Here is a 20219-nt window from a genome sequence, read left to right as displayed (position 1 = left end):
GGCCAAAGACAGAAAAGTTTCCTGATGCTAGCGAGGGAATATTTCATTGTGAGCTCTTTCCACGAGGTGGTTTCATTGGAAGGAGATGGTTTTTCAGGCCTCACTATTGCTTCTGTTAGTTTTTAGGTCTCATCAACTGTACCCAAACCCTTTTGCCATCTGTGGTATAATGTTTATAAGAAGAGCCAAAATTATTCTTCTTCATATACCCATTATCCTTACGACTTTTGCAGCTGTTCCCACCAATACAGAGAATCTATTTCTCCATGTCTTATATCAGGGCTCTGACTTTTGGATGCTTTGAACAATAGAGTGTAACAGAAAAGACAGTGTATCAGATCTAAGCCTATGCCTCACAGTGGCTTTGCATTTTTTCCCCCTCTCTTTAGGAACTCTGTTCTACCATCATAAGAATAATCCAAGTTAGCAGCTGAAGGATGATATACAATCTGGAACAGAGACAAGCTATTCTACCTAGGGTCACCCTAGACACCCAGCCCCTAGCCAGATCATCAGCTGATTAACTGAGTCCAGCTAAAATGAGAACTGCCCAGTTAAGCCCAGCCCAAAGTACCATACCACAAAATTATTATCTAAATAAATAATTGTTTTAAGTCACTAAGTTTTGTGGTGGTTTGTTTAGCAATATAAGCTAATTGATACATTACTGAGATTGGCAGATTTTTTGAGGGCAGCTCCAGAATCAGCTCAAACTAATAGCTATGGTTTTCAGATTTCTTTGTTTTTGCTCTGTGGAATCCTATTTCCTGGCAAACTAATCTATATTAATTAAACGGTGTTTTGATTCAAAGAGTTTTCAAGTTACGCAGTCTCTTATATTACTGGAAAACTAAGTAGACTCTACTAACCATCTTACCTCAGAGCCAGATGAGCCAAGGTTGATCAAAATTTTTTTAACTAAGGATATTTTAATAAAGGAAATGTTAAATGGAATCCTAGCATGTAAAACAAACTACTCTGGTTGAAGAAGGGGTTAACAATGCCCAGTCTGCCTCTGTCAGGCAGAAGCCATTGTGACAGCTCAAAGGAACATAACAATAGTTTAAAAATAACTGCAATGCTAGTTCATTAAAGTCTTCCTCAAACTGGTCTGCTAAAGGAGTGGTTCTTAACCCTGGCTGCATATTAGAATCACTGAGAAGTGAGCCCAGACAACAATACATATTTCTAAAATCTCTCTGAAGGGATTACAGCATGAAGTCAGGGGATGACAGCCACTGAACAAACATAACTATCTTAGGTCTTAGATTTAATATTATAGTTCAAAAACAGTATGTTATAAAATTACTGGAATTTAAAGCTGTTGCTTTTGGATAATCTCCATCATGGATTCACATTGCTAATGTTCCTCGGCTGCTTCCTTCAGGAGGTTATTGACAATTATTCAAAAAAGAAATAGTACTTAGTACTACCTGGAAGTCAAGCTAGTCAAGATACAAGATATCTACCTACATTCCTTATGTAAGTAAGTCCTTACACCTCAATTAATATATCACTGAAATTTCTCCTCCAATCTGAAAGTTAAATAAAGAATTGAGTTTACAAAGCTAAGAGCCATTCAAATCATGCACATTTACCTATTGAGAATTATGAAATTGGGCAACATTAAACAATGTGTGATATTTCACACTGATATATTTAACCTAAAAAATTATCTAAAAATACTGTTGTATAATTTTTTAATGAAATATACATGAAGTGGATAAACAAGAAAAGATGAACTCTCTAAACTTTAGGATCTATATATTCATGTATAACTTTACCAGTCTAAATAAGATTTTGATAGTAACTACTATCAAAATATGTTGAGCTTTTATTTGTCTTTTATAAGATTACAATTCATATATGGGAAAAGGAAAGGAAGGTTTTATCAAATCATTCCTACAAATAGTTTTTCAAATACATGGTCAAGCACACAAAACTGGACATACAAAGAAACAGGGCACCCTAAACAAAATCTGGCAGGAAGAAAAACGATACAAATAGATCTCTAAAGATTTTGATATTGGAATTATCAAACATAAGAATCCAAGACAACTATGTTTAATAGTTGTTTAGTGTCCAAGAAATAAAAGCCAAGCTTGAAAACTGACAACTAGAAACATTAAATTTTTTTTCAGAAAAGAACCAGTAAGAAATACTAGAACTAAGAAACCACAATGACCAAATCAAAATCTTAAAGGATGGGTTTAATGAAAAATAGATATAAGAATTAATGAACTGAAAAATCATAAAAACAAACAAGAAGGCAAAAAAGAGAGACAAAATGTAGAAAATAAAGAATAAAGCTACAGGTTAGAGTGAGAATTTTTAATAGTCATCCAATCAAGAGTCATCCAGTTTAATAGTCATCCAATCAAGAGGCCCATGAAAAAAGGAGAAGCTATATCTAAAGAGATATTAGCTTAGAATTTCCCATATTGAAGATATAATTCCAGAGACTCAAGAAGCCAAATGAAAAAATGAGAAAATCCATACTTTGACAAATGAAAGCAAAATTGGAAAGTTAAAAAAGAAACAGATAGCCTTCAAAAGACCAACATATAACATCTAACTTCTCAACAACAACCGAAGCCAAAAGACAGTAGAATGTTATCTTCAAAGTGCTGAAAGCATCTGCTAGGATTCTACAACTAAAAAACATATTATCCAAGAAGGAAGGTGAAATAAAGACATTTTTAGACACACAAGAGAGGCTGCCACATGTAAATTTACTCAAAGGAAATTCCAGAGGATGGCCAGACAAAAGGAAAATTGTAATATACAAGGAATCAAAAAAAGGTAGTAAATACATAATACACAGGCATTTCTAAATGTACACTGACCACACAAAGCAATGTTCTGAAGAGGTTTAAAAATATATAGAGAATGAAAAATTAGGAAAGATAAATAGAGGCCCTTATATTGCTCGGAAAAAACAGAAAGGTGTTTATTAATATAAATTATGGAGAAATGTTGTTATTTCTAGAGTAATGACTAAAAGGTAATTTCCAAATGAGTAAAGGGAATTAAACTGACTTTAAAAATGAGAAATCCAAAGAAAATAAAACCAAATGGGTGGCACAAACAGTACAAAATATAAGGCAGGTTTAAATCCAAACATATTAGTAATTATAAAAAATATGTAAAATGACAAAATGGTCTATTTAAAAGACAAAGATAGCAAGACTAAATTTTAAAAGTCTAACTTAGTGCTGTTTACATAAAATTTATCTAAAACATACAGAAAGGCAAAGTAAAAGAGTAGGAAAAATATATATCCCTAGTAAATGAGTGGGGAAAAAAAATAAAGGCAGTGAGCTCTATTAACATCAGATAAAACAGACTTTAAGGAAACAAAAGAATTAACAGAGTTCTAAAGGATCACAACCACAATGACAAAAAGCTCAATTCATCAAGAAAAGATAAAATTTGAATTTTATGCACTTAAGAACATAGCCCCAAAAGCAAAAACAAAAATTGACAGACCCACGAGGAGAAATCGAAAATAGTCAGTGTAGGACACTGTAACATTCCTTCTTCAGTAACTGATAAAATATGAGCAGATGAAAACAAACACAAAGAAGATATGAACATTGTTTACAAAAGCTTTACATAATGGACATATATAGAATACTGCAACCCACAACTGAATGAACTTAACACTGAAATTCATAAAATGAAAAATATACAGAAAAAATAGAACATAAAGACCAAAAGTAGACTGAAACAATAACCTCACTTTTTTAGTAGCCTGTAGTATTTATTAAACATGCACATTCTTGTCGTGGCTTGATGGTAGATAAGCACCATGTATTCTCCCTTTTACCTTAACTTTATGTTTGGCCATGTAATTTGCTTTTAGTCAATAGGATTTTAGTGAATGTGATGTAAGCAGAAGTTTGAGATGTATGTGTGCAAGTGCTACCACCAAAAGAATAAAATACCCAGAGGTAGCCACTGTCCCTCTGGACTTTGTCCAAGAACAAGACAAGTAACAAAGCCACCGCAACTCAGCCAGACTGAGTAAAGCCACCCTAATGAACGTGCAGCTGGAAAGAGAGCTGCCCTAACTTGCAGTGAAAGTAACAGCCACTCCAGCTGACCCATGGCCAGAGAATAAACCAACTCAGCTGATCCACAGAGTAAGAAATAAATATTAATTATTAAATTTCACTGACATGTTGTTCATATATCACAGTAAGTCAATACAGACTCTGTAAATTTTACATAAATGTTTATAATTTAGGCAAAAATAGAAAAATTCTTAGAAAAATTTAACTTGCAGATAACTGACTCAAGAAATTTTAAAAGCTACCTTATAATCATAAAGAAATTTTAAAATGGTCTTAAAATTCCAAAAAAAAAAAAAAAAAGGCCCAGATGACTTTACTGACAACATTTTCAAACAATCAAAGTGGTTCTATTCAAACAAACAAAAAAACAAGAATACATTCCCCAATTTATATTAGACCAGCATAACCTTAATAACAAAATCTGGTAAAAAGAATAATAACAAAATTAAAGACCAAGATCACTAATAAACAAATAGAAAAAATATTCTTTAAAAAAAGCAACATTAAATACTTAACATTCATTCACGATAAAAAAAAAAAAGCTCTTAAAAAAACAGAAATAAACAGATATGATTGTGTACATGAATAAGTTAGTAACAAGTGTTTATCCAGGGGGCTGGATTTAAAATCAATATATAAATGTCAACTATTTCTACATGCTAAAGATGACTTCAAAAGTGAATTTTAAAATAATAGTATTAAAAAGAAGAAAGAATAAAAATGCCAAAAGATGTACAAGACCTCGATGTTGAAAAATTTTTATAAACATTATTAAAAGACATTAAAGAAGTTTGGAAGGTTGATTAGAAGAGTCAAAATTATAAAAATAACTTTTCCACAAGACAGTTAACACTCAGATATCTAATGCAGTACTAATCAAAATCACAAACGGATTTTTTTGGAGAGAACCTGACACTAAATCTAAAGAAAGAAAACACCAGAATAGACCTATAACTAGGAAGGATATTGAATCAATAATCAAAAATCTCCCAGCAAAGAAAAGCCCTGGACCAGATGGCTTCATTGGTGAATTCTACTAAACATTTAAAGAACTAACACCAATTCTCTTCACTTTTCCGAAAAACTGAAGAGTGTAAATTTTATACCTCTCTGAGGCCAGCACTGTTCTGATATCAATGCCAGACAAGCACACTGCAAGAACACTACAGACCATTAACCCTTATAGACATTGATGCAAATATTCTCAATAGAACACTAGCAAACTGAATTCAGTAGCATAACCAAGTGGAATTTATTCCTGGAATGCAAGGATGGTTCAACATACACAAATCGATCAATGTAATATACAACATTATCAGAATAAAGAAAAAAAAATTCATGATCACCTTAACTCATGGAGAAAAAAATTCACAAAAGTCAACACCCTTTCATGATCAAAGCCCTCAAAGTAGGAATAGACGGAAACTATCTGATCATAATAAAAGCCATATATAAAAAATTCACAGTAAACATCACACTTGGTAACTAAAGACTGAAAGTTTTTTTCCCTAGGATCAAGAACAAGGCAAAAATGCCTACTTACATCACTTCTATTAAACTTGGTACTGGAAGTACTAGCTAGGGCAATTAGGCAAGAAAAGGAAATAAAAGGAGTCTAAATCAGAAAGGAGTAAGTAAAATTATCTCTGGATACAGATTATACTATCTTATATGTAGAAAACTAAAGATTACACACACACACACACACACACACACACAATTAGAACGAATAAAAAAATTCACCAAAGCAGCAGGATACAAAATCAACATACAAAATTCAGTTGCGCTTCCATACACTATATTGAATACAAAAAGAAATTAAGAAAGCAATGCCATTTACAATAATATCAAAAAGGATAAAATACTTAAGAATTAACATAAGCAAAAAGGTAAAAAACAATGAAAACTACAAGATATTACTGAAAGAAATAAGATATAGATGAAAAGACATCCATATACATGGTGGAAAATTTAATATTGTTAAGATGTCAATACTTCCTAAAGTGATCTACAAATTCAATGAAATCACTATCAAATCATGAAAATGTAAATTAAAATCACGATTAAGTAAAACTACATATCCAAGTGATTAGCCAAAATTTAAAAATCTGACAATACCAAATGGTGACAAAGAAAGGGATAGTGTGCAAGGAATTATCATAGATAGATACTAATGGGAATGTAAATTAGTATAACCATTTTGGTAAATAGGGTGACATCAACTCACAAGATTTAAGTTAAGTATCCTCTATAATGCCTAGTAATTCTATTCTAGGTGTATACTTCAGAAATATGAAGGCTTATATATATCATATAATAAATGTTCAAAGCAACATTTACAATTGCCAAAATTTGAAAACACTCAAATGCCTCTCAGAATGAGTAAATAATTATATATGCATACAATTAAATAAAACAAGACCTAATGATGAAGAACCATAGCTATATACATGTGGATAATCATGTAAGCATAATGTTAAATTGAAAAAGTCACCAAAGGCTACCTATAGTGTGATTCCATGTATTTGAAGTTAACAGCTGGTAAAGCTAAACTATGTTGTTTAAGGATACAAACTAAGTAAAAAAAGATAAAGCTAAATCAAAATTGAGTTAACTAGTCAAAATACATTTTGCCTCTTAGGGTCTATCAAATTTAATCCAAAGGTGAAGCTCAATTTTCTATTTACTCCCCAAAACTGGGAATCAGGAGATCCGCATTTTAACTTTGACCACTGACTAATCTTAACGTGTTAATTAACTGGTCGATTCCCTCATTCTTTAAAAAAAAAAAAAAAAAAAGGTGGAGGAAAAGAAAAGATGGATCTATAGTTTCCCTTCGAGTGTGATGCTATATACAATAGCAACATTAAATATACTTTATTAATATCTTCTTTACATTATTAATATCTTGCCTGATTAGGAAAGGTGAAATAATCAGTATAAAAGATAGTTCTCCTGTTATTATAGCTCTTCAGCAGCAAATTAAGCATTTAGGGGAGAATTTTTTTCATAGATTACTAGATTCCTAAACAGTTCATTTAACAAAATCCTTACTTTCAGCTGGAACTGCCATCTTCCACTACTTTGCAAAAATGACCAACACAAAGGGAAAGAACATACTCCTATATGTTCTCTAGGTCTTTTAGAAAATATGAAGTTTTTCTTTTGGCCACATACATACCAATCTACAAGAAAGGTGATATTGTAGACATCAAAACAATGGGCACTGTTCAAAAAGGAATGCCCCACAAACATTAACCACAGCAAAAGTGGAAGAGTCTACAATGTTACCCAGCATGCTGTTGATATTGTTATAAACAAACAAGGGCAAGATTCTTATTGCCAAGGGAATTAATGTATGTATAAAGCATATAAAGTACTCTATGAGCCGAGATAGCTCCCAAAACATGTGAAAGAAAATAATCAGAAGGAAAGGGAAGCCACAAGTATACTTGGGTTCGACTGAAGCACCAGCTTACTCCACCCTGAAAAGCACACTTCGTAAGAACCAAAAGAAAGGAGCCTGAGCTGCTAGACTCTGTTCCCTATGAATTTATGGCATAACAGGTGTCAAAAAAACAAAAACAAAAACACACCTCTAGACTCTTAAAAAAAGAACTCCCTAAATAGCTGTTCTAGAGACCAAGATATTCTTATATAATAGCTTACCTTCCACAAGCAATTTGAGTGACAATGCTCCCCATAAGTTCAAACACTTTCCTTGGGTTTATTTCATGACTGGTAGAGTTATGACCCAACTGACCATACCCTCCAGCTCCAAAAGTAAACACTCCACCTTCCTAAAAAAGACAAAACCCTTTATCATTAGAAGGTCTGATACAAGAAAATAATTTTCAAGAAAATAAGTTAATCTTTAATATGGAGTCAGTTTGTCTTTTATTATTTTCACAATTTAACAGATGATATCTGACTTTTCAAGGTAAAATATGTTAAAATGAAGAGAGTTCCAGGTTAATGGCTAAATGTTTTCACATATTTTTAAAGTATTTAATTATGTTACTGTCATTATATTTGATTGAAGTCTTCATTAAAGAGATACTAATAATTATTTTACATTGCCTTTCACTATCATTATATTCTTATTGAATCCTAAGTACACACCTATAAAATTTCACAAAACCATTAAATGGTACCATCTTCAGTTTTCAAACTAGTTATACTTTTAACATCAAAGCTCTGCCAAAAGATTTCATGTAATCAAAGTGCACATATATAGCTATTTTGAGCATATGATAGTCTTTAAAATATTTATTATAAAAATACATAACTAGATTAGATTATGTGTATAAAAAAGTATTCTCATGACAGCTTAACATGAGCACAATTAGTATTTTTCAATTTGTTTTTTTCATAGTTATAGCTATATATACAATTTTATATCCTGCTTTTATCATTTAATAGCGTAAGTATTTATACACATTGCTATGTAAGAAAATTGGTTTTTTAAAAAACTTTTTATGGAAACTTGCAAACAAATATACAAAATTAAGGACAAAAAATAGATATGAATCATCATATAAACATCGCTCAGTTTCAACAACTGGCAAAAGCTAGGTAACTTGTTTCACAGATGCCCCTCCCACTTATTTTTCAGAGTATTTTAAAGTAAAAAAAAAGTACTGGAGTACTTTAAAGCAAACTGTGGTCATCAAACCATTTCACCTATATATCTTCAATGGCTTATACCTCTAACAGGTAAAACTACATACTACAATATTATTAATTGCATTTACAAAGTTAATGTTAATTTCCTTTTTTTGGCTAGAAACAGCAATGGTATAAATTTTTATGATTTTTGTAATTGGTATCATCCAGTTTTATTTAGGTATAACTGAATTAGCAAAAATAATTGTATATATTTTTAAATGTACAATGTGATTTGACATATGTAAACACTGTGAAATAATTACCACAATCAAGTTAATTAACATATCCATCACCTCACATACTTGGTGGGGGGGTGTGTGTGTATGTGAGAGAGAGAAAAATCGATCTACTCTCAGCAAATTTCGAGTATACAACATAGTATTAACCATAATCATCATGCTGTACAATGGATCCTCTGAACTGATTCATTTTGTAATACAAAGTGTGTATCCTTTGACCAACATCTGCCCATTTTCCCAACACTAGCCTCTGGCAATCATCATTCTACTATTTCTATGATTTTGACTTTTTTTAAAGATTCCAATAGAAATGATATCATATAGCACTGTCTTTCTCTGTATGGCTTATTTCAATTACCATACTGCCTGCCAAGTTCATCTATGTTGTTGCAAATGGAAGGATTTCTCTCTTTTTTATGGCTGAATATTTCACTGTGTATGTGTTTTCTTTATCCAGTCATCTGGCAATGGACACAGGTTGTTTCCATATCTTGGCTGTTGTGAAAAACACTGCCAATGTTTATCACAATTAATATAGGAGTGGAGTCAACTCTTCAAGATCCTGTTTTCATTTCCTTTAAATATATACTCAGAGGTGAGATTGCTGGGTCATAAAGTAGTTCTATTTGTAATTTTCTGAAGAACTTCCATATTGTTTTCCCTAATGGCTGTGCCAATTTACATTTCAACCAACAATGTACAATGGTTCTGATTTTCCCCATGTCCTTACCAATACTTGCCCTTTTTTTTTTTTTTTTTGGATAATTGCCATCCTAACAAATCGAGGTTAACATCTCACTGTGGTTTTGATTTGCATTTCTCTGATGACTATGATGTTGATATTGAAAACCTTTTCCTGTACTTGTTGGCCATCCGTATATCTTGTTTGGGAAAATGTCTATTCAGATCTTGTGCATGTTTTTAAATTATTTTTTAAACAGAGTTAAATGAGTTCCTTACATATATTTAATATTAACCCTTATCAGATATATGATTTACGAATATTTTCTCCCATTCCAATTGCTTTTTCATTTTGTTGACCGTTTCCTTTGCTGAGCAGCTTTTTTAGTTTGATGTAGTCCCACTTATTTTTGCTGTTGTAGTCTGTGCTTTTGGTGTTATATACATAAAAAGATCACCAAGACTAATATCTAAGAGATTTCCTGTGTTTTCTTCTAGTTTTAGTTTCCGGTGTTACATTTAAGTCTTTAATCTATTTTGTTACATTTTGAGTTGTACAAGATAGGGATCCAATTTCATTCTTCTGCATGTAGACATCTAGTTTTGGCAGCATCATTTATCATAGAGATTATCCTTTCCCACTGTGTGTTCTTGGTGCTTTCTCAACGATTAGTTGACCATATATATGTGGGTTTATTTCTGGGCTATCTATTCTGTTTGGTCTATGTTTTTTATACCAGTCCTATTCTGTTTTGATTACTAGCTTTGCAATATAATTTGAAACTACAAAGTGTGATGTCAACAGCTTTGTTTTTCCTTCTCAGATCGCTTTGGCTATTTTGATCATTTGTGGTTCCACACGAATTTTAGAATTGTCTGTTCTATTTCTATGAAAATGCCATTGGAATTTTGATAATGACTGCACTGATTCTTTAGATCAGTTTTACTATGGACAAAGTAACAACATTAATTCTTCCAATACAAAAACATCAATATCTTTGCATTTATTTGTAGCTTCTTCAATTTATGTTGATGTCTTATACAGTTTTCAGTATACAGGTTTTCCACCTCCTTAGTTAAACTTATTCCTATTTTATTGTTTTTCATGCTACTGTGAATGAGATTGCTTTCCTAATTTCTTTCAGATAGTTTGTTCTTAGTGTAGAGAAATACAATTGACTTTTGTGTATTGATTTTATATCCTGCAACTTTACCGAATTCATTTTTTAGTTTTAACAAATTTTTGGTGAAGTCTTTCGACTTTTCTATACATGTCACCTACGAACAGGGAAAACCTTAGTCTTTCTAACTTAGAAGTCTTTTGTTACTTTTTCTTGCCTAACTGCTTTGGCTAGGACTTCCACTATTCTCCTAAATAGAAGAGGTGAGAGTGGGCATCCTCATTTTATTCTTGATATTAGAGGGAGAGCTTTTGACTTCTCACTACTAAGTATGATGCTATTAGTTGTGAGCTTGTCATATATGTCCTTTATCATGTTGAAGTGCGTTCCTTCCACACCAAAATTGTTGAGAATTTATCATATAATTTTTACCCTTCATTCAGTTAATATGGTGCATCACGCTGATTGATTTGCAGACTGATTTGCATCCTTGCATCCCAGGAACAAATCACAGTTGATCACAGTATATGACCATTTTAATGTGCTGTTAAATTTGATTTGCTAGTATTTTGTGAGAAGTTTTACATCTATGCCCACTCTTTTCTTGCAGCGTCTTTGTGTGGCTTTGGTATCAGGCTAATGTTGGCCTCATAAAATGAGTTTAGAAGCCTTTTTCTATTTTTTGGAAGAATTTGAGATTAATTGGTGGTTTTTTAATGGTAGAATTCACCGTGAAGCCATCTTGTCCTGGGCTTTTCTTTGTTGGGAGATTTTTGATTACTGATTCCATCTTCTTATGAGTTAAAGGTCAGTTCAGATTTTCTATTTTCTCATAATTTGGTCTTGGTAGTTTGTGTTTCCAGAAATTTATCCATTTCATCTAGGTTATCCAATTTGTTGCCATATTACTGTTCATAGTAGCCTCTTATGAGTCTTTATAGTTTTACAGTATCAGTTATAATATCTCCTCTTCATTTCTAATTTCAACTTTTTTTTCCTTATTCTAGTTAATTTTTTTACTTTTCAGAAAAAGTTTTTAGTTTTATTAGTCTTTTCTAATGTTTTTCTAGTCTCTATTTTCATTTGTTTGTTTTATTTTTTATGGTGACATTGGTTAATAAAATCCAGTATGTTTCAGCTGTACATTTTAACAGTAAGGCATATATATATTTACATTGTGTTCACCTCCCATAGTTAGAGTTCTGTCACCACATATTAGACCCCTTTTACCCTGTCTCCCTCCCTCCTCCATTTTCTTTAGTCAAAATATTTTTTGATTTCCCTTTTACTTCTTTGACCCACTGATTACTCAGGAGTGTGCTTTTTAATTTCCACATACTGGGAATGTTCCAGTTTTCCTCCTGTTCTCAATTGTTAGTTTCATGCCATTTTGGTTAGAAAAGACGCCTGAAATGATTTTAAATGTCTTAAATTTGTTAAGACTTGTGTTGTGACTTAACATATGATCTCTCCTGTAGAATGTTCCATTGTGTGCTTGAGAAAGATGTGTATTCTGCTGCTCCTGGATGGAATGTTGTGTATAGTCTGTTAGGTCCTCTTGATATAAAGTGTCATTTGAGCCCAATATTTCCTTATTGATTTTCTAGCTGGATGATCTATTTATTGTTAAAAGTAGGGTACCGAAGTCCTCTACTTTTGTTTTTATCTATTTCTGCCTTAAGATCTGTTAATATTTGCTTAATATATTTTAGTGTTCCTAAACATATGTTGGGTGTGAAATAGGTATATCTTCTTGATGAATTAACCCCTTTTACTATTAATTTCTTAATATCATCTAATATTGAAGTCATGTTTAAATTTTCCTGATTAATTTATTACATTATGTCAGAGAGCATATGCCTGGATGGTGATGTTAAAAATAAGTAGGTCAAAATAAAAAAATGTTTTAATTGCATGTGGACTATAATTTATTTTAAAAAAAAAATTAGGTCAATGTGTTTTAGCCTAATCCATCCCTATTAAGATTAATGATGGTGATCTTTATCTAAATTCATTATTCATTAAGGAGTATAAAATGGAGATTTTTACTCTGATTATTTCTTCTTGATTTATTAGTTGGAATTCTTCTATAGAGAATTTAACTCAACTATTAAGTTATTCTGAAAAACAATTTGTAAATAAGAGGCAAGAGAAAAGATTCTTTTTTACTAATTTTTAGAAAAATGAGTTGTTGTCCTAGCAACCTCCAAAGATAAGCAATGAAGTTTGCTTTTTATTAATTTGAGGAAGATTATCATTATGAAGTCATGGGTTTTTATATATTTTGTATATTTCCACTTACTTCAGTCATTATTTCTTTCTGTAAACCAATGAAAGCACCTTCAAGCTGTCCTTCTGAAATGACCTTAGTAGTCTTTGAGTCTTTGTAACATACAATGACCAAAGCTATTCTTATTCAAAAACTTTGGTTCCTTTTAGTATAAAGTCTACAACAATCAAGGGATGTTCACTGCTTTCAGACCGTACAAGGTTAATTATTTCTAGAACCATACTGTGGTCACAGCAAAAGGAAAAAAAAAACACCCATATTTTTAGAAGGAAAAAAATAAGAGTTAATACTGATACTTGTGATTCAAAGTAAAAACCACAGGGTTTTAATTTAACTCCTACTACTTTTTACCTCTTTTCACTTAAGCTGAAAATCACAGCTTCTAATAACAGTTAAATAAGTATTCATTTGTTTTATCCTACTCTCTACATAAAAGATATTAAAAATACTACTAACAATTTTACTAACAATAAGACTACAGAATGCAGTTTAACAATTCTTTGTGAATCATTTATTCTTAGGCTATTTCCCACTAGTGATATACAACAAAATACTGTAATTTATAATGACCTAAAGGAATTCTTCTTTCTGTAGTTGTGCTACTAGTTATAATTTTTCAATTTTTAAAAAATATTTAAATATGTTTGTATATATGTGTGTATATATACATTTGCTTTTTATTCTATATAATAGTTTTTAGGTTTCAAAGTAAGGACTAAAAGACAAGGTACATTTAGTCTAGCTATTAACTCTTTAAAAATGTAAATAATATGTAATATGTTCATATTTTACCCCTTCTTATACAAAAGGCAACTACTCTGTGCCTTCCTCTTTTTACTTAACATTATATCCTAAAGATCATCCCATGGCATAACATAGTGATATTCCTCATTGTGTTTTATAGGTCATGGTATTCCACTGCATGGAGTTACCACAGTTTATCCAACTAGGCTGCTACTAATGGACATTACAATTCTTCCATTCTTTTGCTATTAAAATGACATAATAAATAGTCTCTTCCATATGTAATTTTATATCTTTGTGATAGACTCTTAAAAAACAGGATTGCTAAATCAAAAGGTATACATATATGTGACCTGCGTAATAAATTTGTAAATAAACTTGAAAAAATCTGGCATTGTTATGGTAGTGCCTCATATCCATTAACATGCGTGTCTTCCCACCTACTGTCTTTAAAGTGTATTTTTAAATTTTTTCTAATGTCATTTTCCTAAGGTATATTTTATACAAGGAAACTGCTTCATAAAGCAATCTTAATTTATTTGCAAGAAATTCTTCCAGAAAAGCAAAACATATATAGATATGGGCATATATAAATTCTAAATTAAAACAAGGAAAAATAAAGTATTTTACTTTGGAGATATTTAAAACTATATCATTTTATTAAAAATTGTAACAAAAATTCCACTGAACAAGCGTCACCAGCTACTTTCTTGAGAGAGGAATACAGAAGTCTAATAAAATCAACATTTAAAAAAACTCAATATAAATATATATATAAATAGATATATATCCTGGGAAAATAAGATGAGTGGTTATTTGAAAGGGTGAATTTGAAAAGCATTAACATTATGAGTCTTTCTACCACAAAGTTAGCCCCAAAGAATGATACTATGCAAAATACTTGTTGAAATAATTTAAAATGTTGAAATAATATAGCCTTATTTCCTCCAAATACCAAAGACAGAAATGAATGACTAAAATTTGTAACTTTCCAACGAGATTCACTAAGATTTTAGTGATTACATTTGTAATTTGAATTATAAAAATCCATAAGCTACAGTAATAAGATCAGCAGGTATAGCAGAACTGCCTTATAAAAAAGTAATATAAAATTTTTTAAATTAACTTTTATAAGAGGTCATATTTTTAAAAGTATCTTGAGTATACAATATTTGATAATGACCAAGAATAATTCTTTTCCTAAAATTCCAACGTGGGAGTGTGGAGAATTTTGTAAAGTCTGATTAGAAGTTAAATTTTCCTTGCCAATTTAATCTACAATGTAGGATGAAAAAAGATAAAGAAACAAAAAATTCATTTCTAATTTAGCCAATGAAAACTTAACCATTTTTTATGTTAACGTGACTATAACAAATAATATTCCTAGTAAAGGTTGTTTTTATTTTCATTTTACTTCAAATCACTAGAGAAGTAATGACACTGAATTGGCACATATCCAATAAAGAGAAAAGTCAGAGTTAAAGCCATTAACAAGCTTGTGACAAAAGCTCATTCTAACTGCTTCCATTCCATAATACTTAGTCTATGGATAATAGAGGAATTCATTCAGTCTCCTCTATTACTTGTTATATAATATTTATAAGCCAAATGGGAACTAAATTAAAATTAGGCAGAACTATGCTATATAAGTGGAACTGATACACACAGCATGGCAAGCCTGACAAACTTCAAAGGAATTACTTCATTCAAAATATTATTTGAGCAGTATTTCACATGAAGCTGAGACACTCAATAATATAATCATCACATTTAACAGTAGATTATAATTCACATTTCATAACATAAAACAAATGTGAAAATTAAGGTAAATTGTTTTTGAGAACAAATAGTAATCTAGGTCTTTTTTCTAAGATAAATTATTTTTAAGCACCAATAACACTCAAGTTTTAATGTAAATATCATAAAAACATTTGCTAATTATGAAATAACTATTATAATAATAAAGAAGTTTTATAGGCATACGATACCTTGGTTAGTGCAGCAGTATGATCTTCTCCACAACAAATATAAACTATTTTCTGAGTTCTTAGTGACTTTAGTAAATTAGGAACATACCTATCTGAAAATTCCAACAAGAGACGTTAATGGTATTTTTTAAATTAAAACTCTTCTAAAATGTGTTTCCTCTACAGCTTCCCAAGCTCAGTGGACTGTAATGGCAAAATAATTTTAACCATAATTCAATGATTTTGTAGTATAAGGCTACTAAGTTGTATTCCCAGGCCTTTCTATTGTACTGTGATAAAGAAGAGATTTAAAAAGAGTAATTTACATGTTAAACTGCATAAATGCCAATCAGCAATCAAAGAATTTCAAAGCTATTTGACTGCTTCAACATATACACTTTATTCTCTAGATTCATCTCATGATAAAGCTCACAGGATCCTACTTGAAAATCTGAAAATTATACTGTCTGCTATTTTCTAGCAGAAAAGAGTTATAATGACCTGATATATTTTTCCTATGCAAAACAAAATATTTTAAAATTCTTTCTGGAAGTATTATTTGCTTATTATTGCCAGTTGTTACTAGATCAACAACTCACTTTTGTCCATTTAAGTCACTACAATTATGCTGAACTTCATGAAATTAGTTTCAGTATTTCAAATATTGGCATTCGACCTAATGTAGTTATGATAAATTGATTCCAAGATCCCAACTTGTTTTGAGTAGTTATAATTTTTTAATTCTAAGTGTTTATTTTCAAGACTCTATTATCAATGTTAAAAGTGAAGCCCAAACTGAAGACTAATTTAATGACTCCAATTATTTAAATATTTCTTTAGAAATCTCAAATAGATTAACACTTCATGTTATTTCCCAGAATAATTTTATTGCATCTTTCCACCAATGATGGCCAATAACGTGGTTATCAATTTGAAGTAATGTTTTTCAACTTGCTTTTAATGAATATCAGCAAAGATTTTTTGTCCAGATATACTTTCTATAGTTTATGATAAAATATTATTTTAGGACTTCTACCATCCCCTAAAAATGTTATCAAATGGAATTTTTTGATTTACCTCTCATCCCAACCTCCCTAACAGGGAAAATTTGAGTACATTTCTTTCTGACATAATCACTGAACCATCTCAAAACATCATCTCTTTTAAAAAGTACATTTATCTATACATAATGAGAACCTACCATTTTCATCATTCAGACCTAGTTGGCCAAATTTGTTACGTCCCCATCCAAAGATAGCTCCAGAAAGAGTGAGTACAAAACTATGGGCTCCTCCTGCTGCAATTTGCATGAAAGGGATTCCAAGCAAAGACTTAATCAGCTGTGGTGAAGTTTGCTTTTTATAGTCAACGCCTAAACCCAATTGGCCATATTTATTCTGTCCCCAACAGAAGACTTCACTTGCTGTAAAACAAAAACCAAAAAATTAATGATTTTTCTCACACACACAAAGTTTCATTTGAAGATCATCAGTTATTTTGGGATATTCTTCCTCTCATCAGATAGTAATACATATACCTCTTTATTCAGTTTATTTCTTATATGGATACACAATACTATGTAGAAGAACATTCTGCATTTAGTACACTTTAAGTTGATTGACTTTACTGAAGAATGGGCAAATCACATAACTGGAAATTCTCATTTTCTTATGTTCCTCATAAAGGACTGTCTCTTTTTAATATTCCTCAGATCTCACTTTTATTCTGTGATTTCTCCTAAGAGGCACCCATCTAAGCTCAAGGTTTCAGTTATCAATTATAAGCTGATCACATTCAAAATTTTATCACTAGCCCAGATCTCTTCTCTGAGTAACAAACCCATGTATCCAATTTTTTACCTAACATCTACATTTGGATATTTCAAGGCACTTCCAGCTTAGTGTACCCCAAACTCAATTCATGACCCTAATTCTACCTCATGTACCTGGACCTCTTCCCAGTGTCCTCTATCTCAGTACATGACATCGTAACTAACTCAGTAGCAGAAGTCACAGGGAGTCATCCTTAATACTCTTCTCCTTTCTTACCATATATAGAAGTTGGTATCAATCTATTATCTATCATCGTTATATACAGTTTTCTTTTTAAAGAAAAATATGGCCAATAGGTCCACTCCCCACCTTGTTACCTGGTTCCTATAATAGTTTTGCTTGTCACTTTTGCTCCTCCACTGCCGCCATTTCACAACTTTAGACATCTTTTTATTTTTATTTTATTTTTTTAATACCTACAGCACCCAGTATTCCTAGATGGTCTCCCATCCAAGTACTAACCAGGCTTGACCCTTCTTAGCTACTGAGATCAGACGAGATTGGGCACATTCAGGGTGGCATGCCCATAGACTTTTTATTTATTTTTATTAAATAAATGGCGCTAATAACTGATATTTAAAAATTCATACTATAAAATAGTATATACTTAAAGTAAGTCTCCCTCCAAAATCAGATCTCTGGTTCCTCTCCCAAGAGAACTACTCTCACCAATTACTGATATGTACTTGCAAAATTATTCTGTGCACATACTAGCGGACATTTGTACATACACAAAAATACTATAAAAATGCAGATTTGATACTGTTGCTCACTCAAATGTCAGTGGCTTCTTGTTGCTCTTGGGGTAAATACAAGAGCTATAAGATTGTGACCTCTTCTTAAGCTCATTTCATACCAGTCTCTTCCCTCATTATACTCTAGCCATACTCACCTTCCTTTACATTCTCCAATGCCCATTTCTCACCCTAAACCTTCCCCTTATCTCTGTCCAGTTCACTTCTACTCTCTTCCAGCAGGAAGCCTTCTCTGATCTTCCAGATTAAAGTCAGTCTCCATTACATGTTCTAAACATCCCCAATTTTTTCTGTACAGTCTTTTCAAAGTATGTACTTAGTGTTATTTGTATGAGTGCACCACAAAGGCTAGTAGTGTACTGCTTACTACTACATATTGTACACCCAAATGTGCCTAGTTCATATTAAATGATCAAAAAAACTTCATTAAATGAGTAAGATTCTGCACTAAAGCATACAGCTGAACAAGAAAAAAGAATACCTGCAAGTCAAGAGAGAAAACTGCCTTCGTCAGTAAAAACTAGATTTAAATTTATCTTGGATCTACCCACCAAAATAAAAGAGTTGGCAAAGTTACAACAAAGAATACAGGGATGCCAGTTTCTCTACTACCTACAGAAGTGTAAATCCCTCAATATAGCATTTAAGGCCCTTTGAAACAGATTTGTTTCTACTTCAGCCTCAACTCAAGTATGACTGTCTCCCATGTTCTCACAATACTCCCATAAAACTACATGCCAATAATCAAATTAACAAAATACTTTCCTGATCCTATGCCTCTGTCATGAAAAAGTTAAATGAATAAGAAAGTAAAGCAAACGAAGCTAATAAATAGGAATCTTGGCCTATTCTGTTTTTATTCATAAGAATTTTATCTGTGAGATCAAATGAGACTGGGCAAGTTATAAGATTCCCTGGCAATGAAAGAATAGCATTTAACAGAGTAAAGAAACAATTAGTGCTCACTTTGGCAGCACATACGCTGAAACTGGAACGATACAGAGATTAGAATGGCCACTGTGCAAGGATGACACCCAAATTCATGAAGTGTTCTATATCTTTTCAATATGGAATCTTTTCCTTGGAAGTTAAACTCAGTGAGCTACTGCCCTTCAAGAACACATGTACCACTCTAGTTTTACACGATGTTACCACTGTGGGGAACTAAGTGAAGGGTACATAGGACCTGTCTGTTATTACTTTTTTCAACTTCCTGTGATTCTACAAGTATCTGAAATTAAAAGGTTATGTATGAAAAGTAAAAAAATAATAATAATTAGACACAAAAATCAACTTCGTGTCTATATTTTGGCAATAAACAATTTGACAATGACACCATTCACAATAACAACAAAAAATACCAAATACCTAGGAGGAAATATAGTAAAGGTGTATAAGACTTCTCCTTTGTTTGAAAATAACAAAATACTTAGAAAAATTAAGATTAAAAAATAAATGGAGAAATACAGCATGTTCAAGAACTTAAAGATGTGTATTGTATGGACTTTCTTCAAACTGATTTATAGAGACAATGCAATCCCAGTCAAAATCCCAGTAGTTTCTTTGTGTGTCTATGAAATCTGACAAGCTAATTCTAAAATGTATATGGAAATGAAAAGGATTAAAAACTAAGACAGTCTTGAATAAGAATAAAGTTAAAGGACTTTCTGCTCAATTAAAGTACCAATAAAACCAAAAAAGGAAAAGAAAAAAACAATGCTTACCTTTAGAAAGTGCAAGTGAATGATAGTAACCGCAAGCAACCTGTACTATCTGGATATCTGACAAACTTTTAATATTTCTAGAAAATAAAGAGAGAGATCAGGATCAGTTAATTCCATTTAAT

The 20219-nt window shown here is 31.5% G+C and overlaps 1 protein-coding gene and 1 non-coding gene across 11 annotated transcripts in view; one reads left to right on the top strand and one right to left on the bottom strand.

Annotated features, from left to right (window-relative positions):
• Nucleotides 1–20219, bottom strand: part of HERC4 (HECT and RLD domain containing E3 ubiquitin protein ligase 4) — a 122166-nt gene that overhangs the window by 71618 nt on the left and 30329 nt on the right. For all 10 annotated transcript variants that reach the window (XM_025049384.1, XM_025049385.1, XM_025049383.1 and 7 more), the window contains 4 exons: nt 20098–20174; nt 16988–17209; nt 15808–15899; nt 7746–7876 (listed from right to left, as the gene is read on the bottom strand). In XM_025049384.1, coding sequence (XP_024905152.1) covers nt 7746–7876; nt 15808–15899; nt 16988–17209; nt 20098–20174 — 522 coding nt within the window. The remainder of the gene's footprint in view (nt 1–7745; nt 7877–15807; nt 15900–16987; nt 17210–20097; nt 20175–20219) is intronic.
• LOC112482801 lies at nt 19332–19435 on the top strand. Its single transcript, XR_003047411.1, has one exon. It is a non-coding gene; the product is annotated as a U6 spliceosomal RNA (small nuclear RNA).

The sequence above is a fragment of the Pteropus alecto genome, unplaced genomic scaffold (genome assembly GCF_000325575.1).
Source record: "Pteropus alecto unplaced genomic scaffold, ASM32557v1 scaffold155, whole genome shotgun sequence".
Taxonomy (NCBI): Eukaryota; Metazoa; Chordata; class Mammalia; order Chiroptera; family Pteropodidae; genus Pteropus; species Pteropus alecto.
This window is presented reverse-complemented; position numbering and strand designations above follow the sequence as displayed.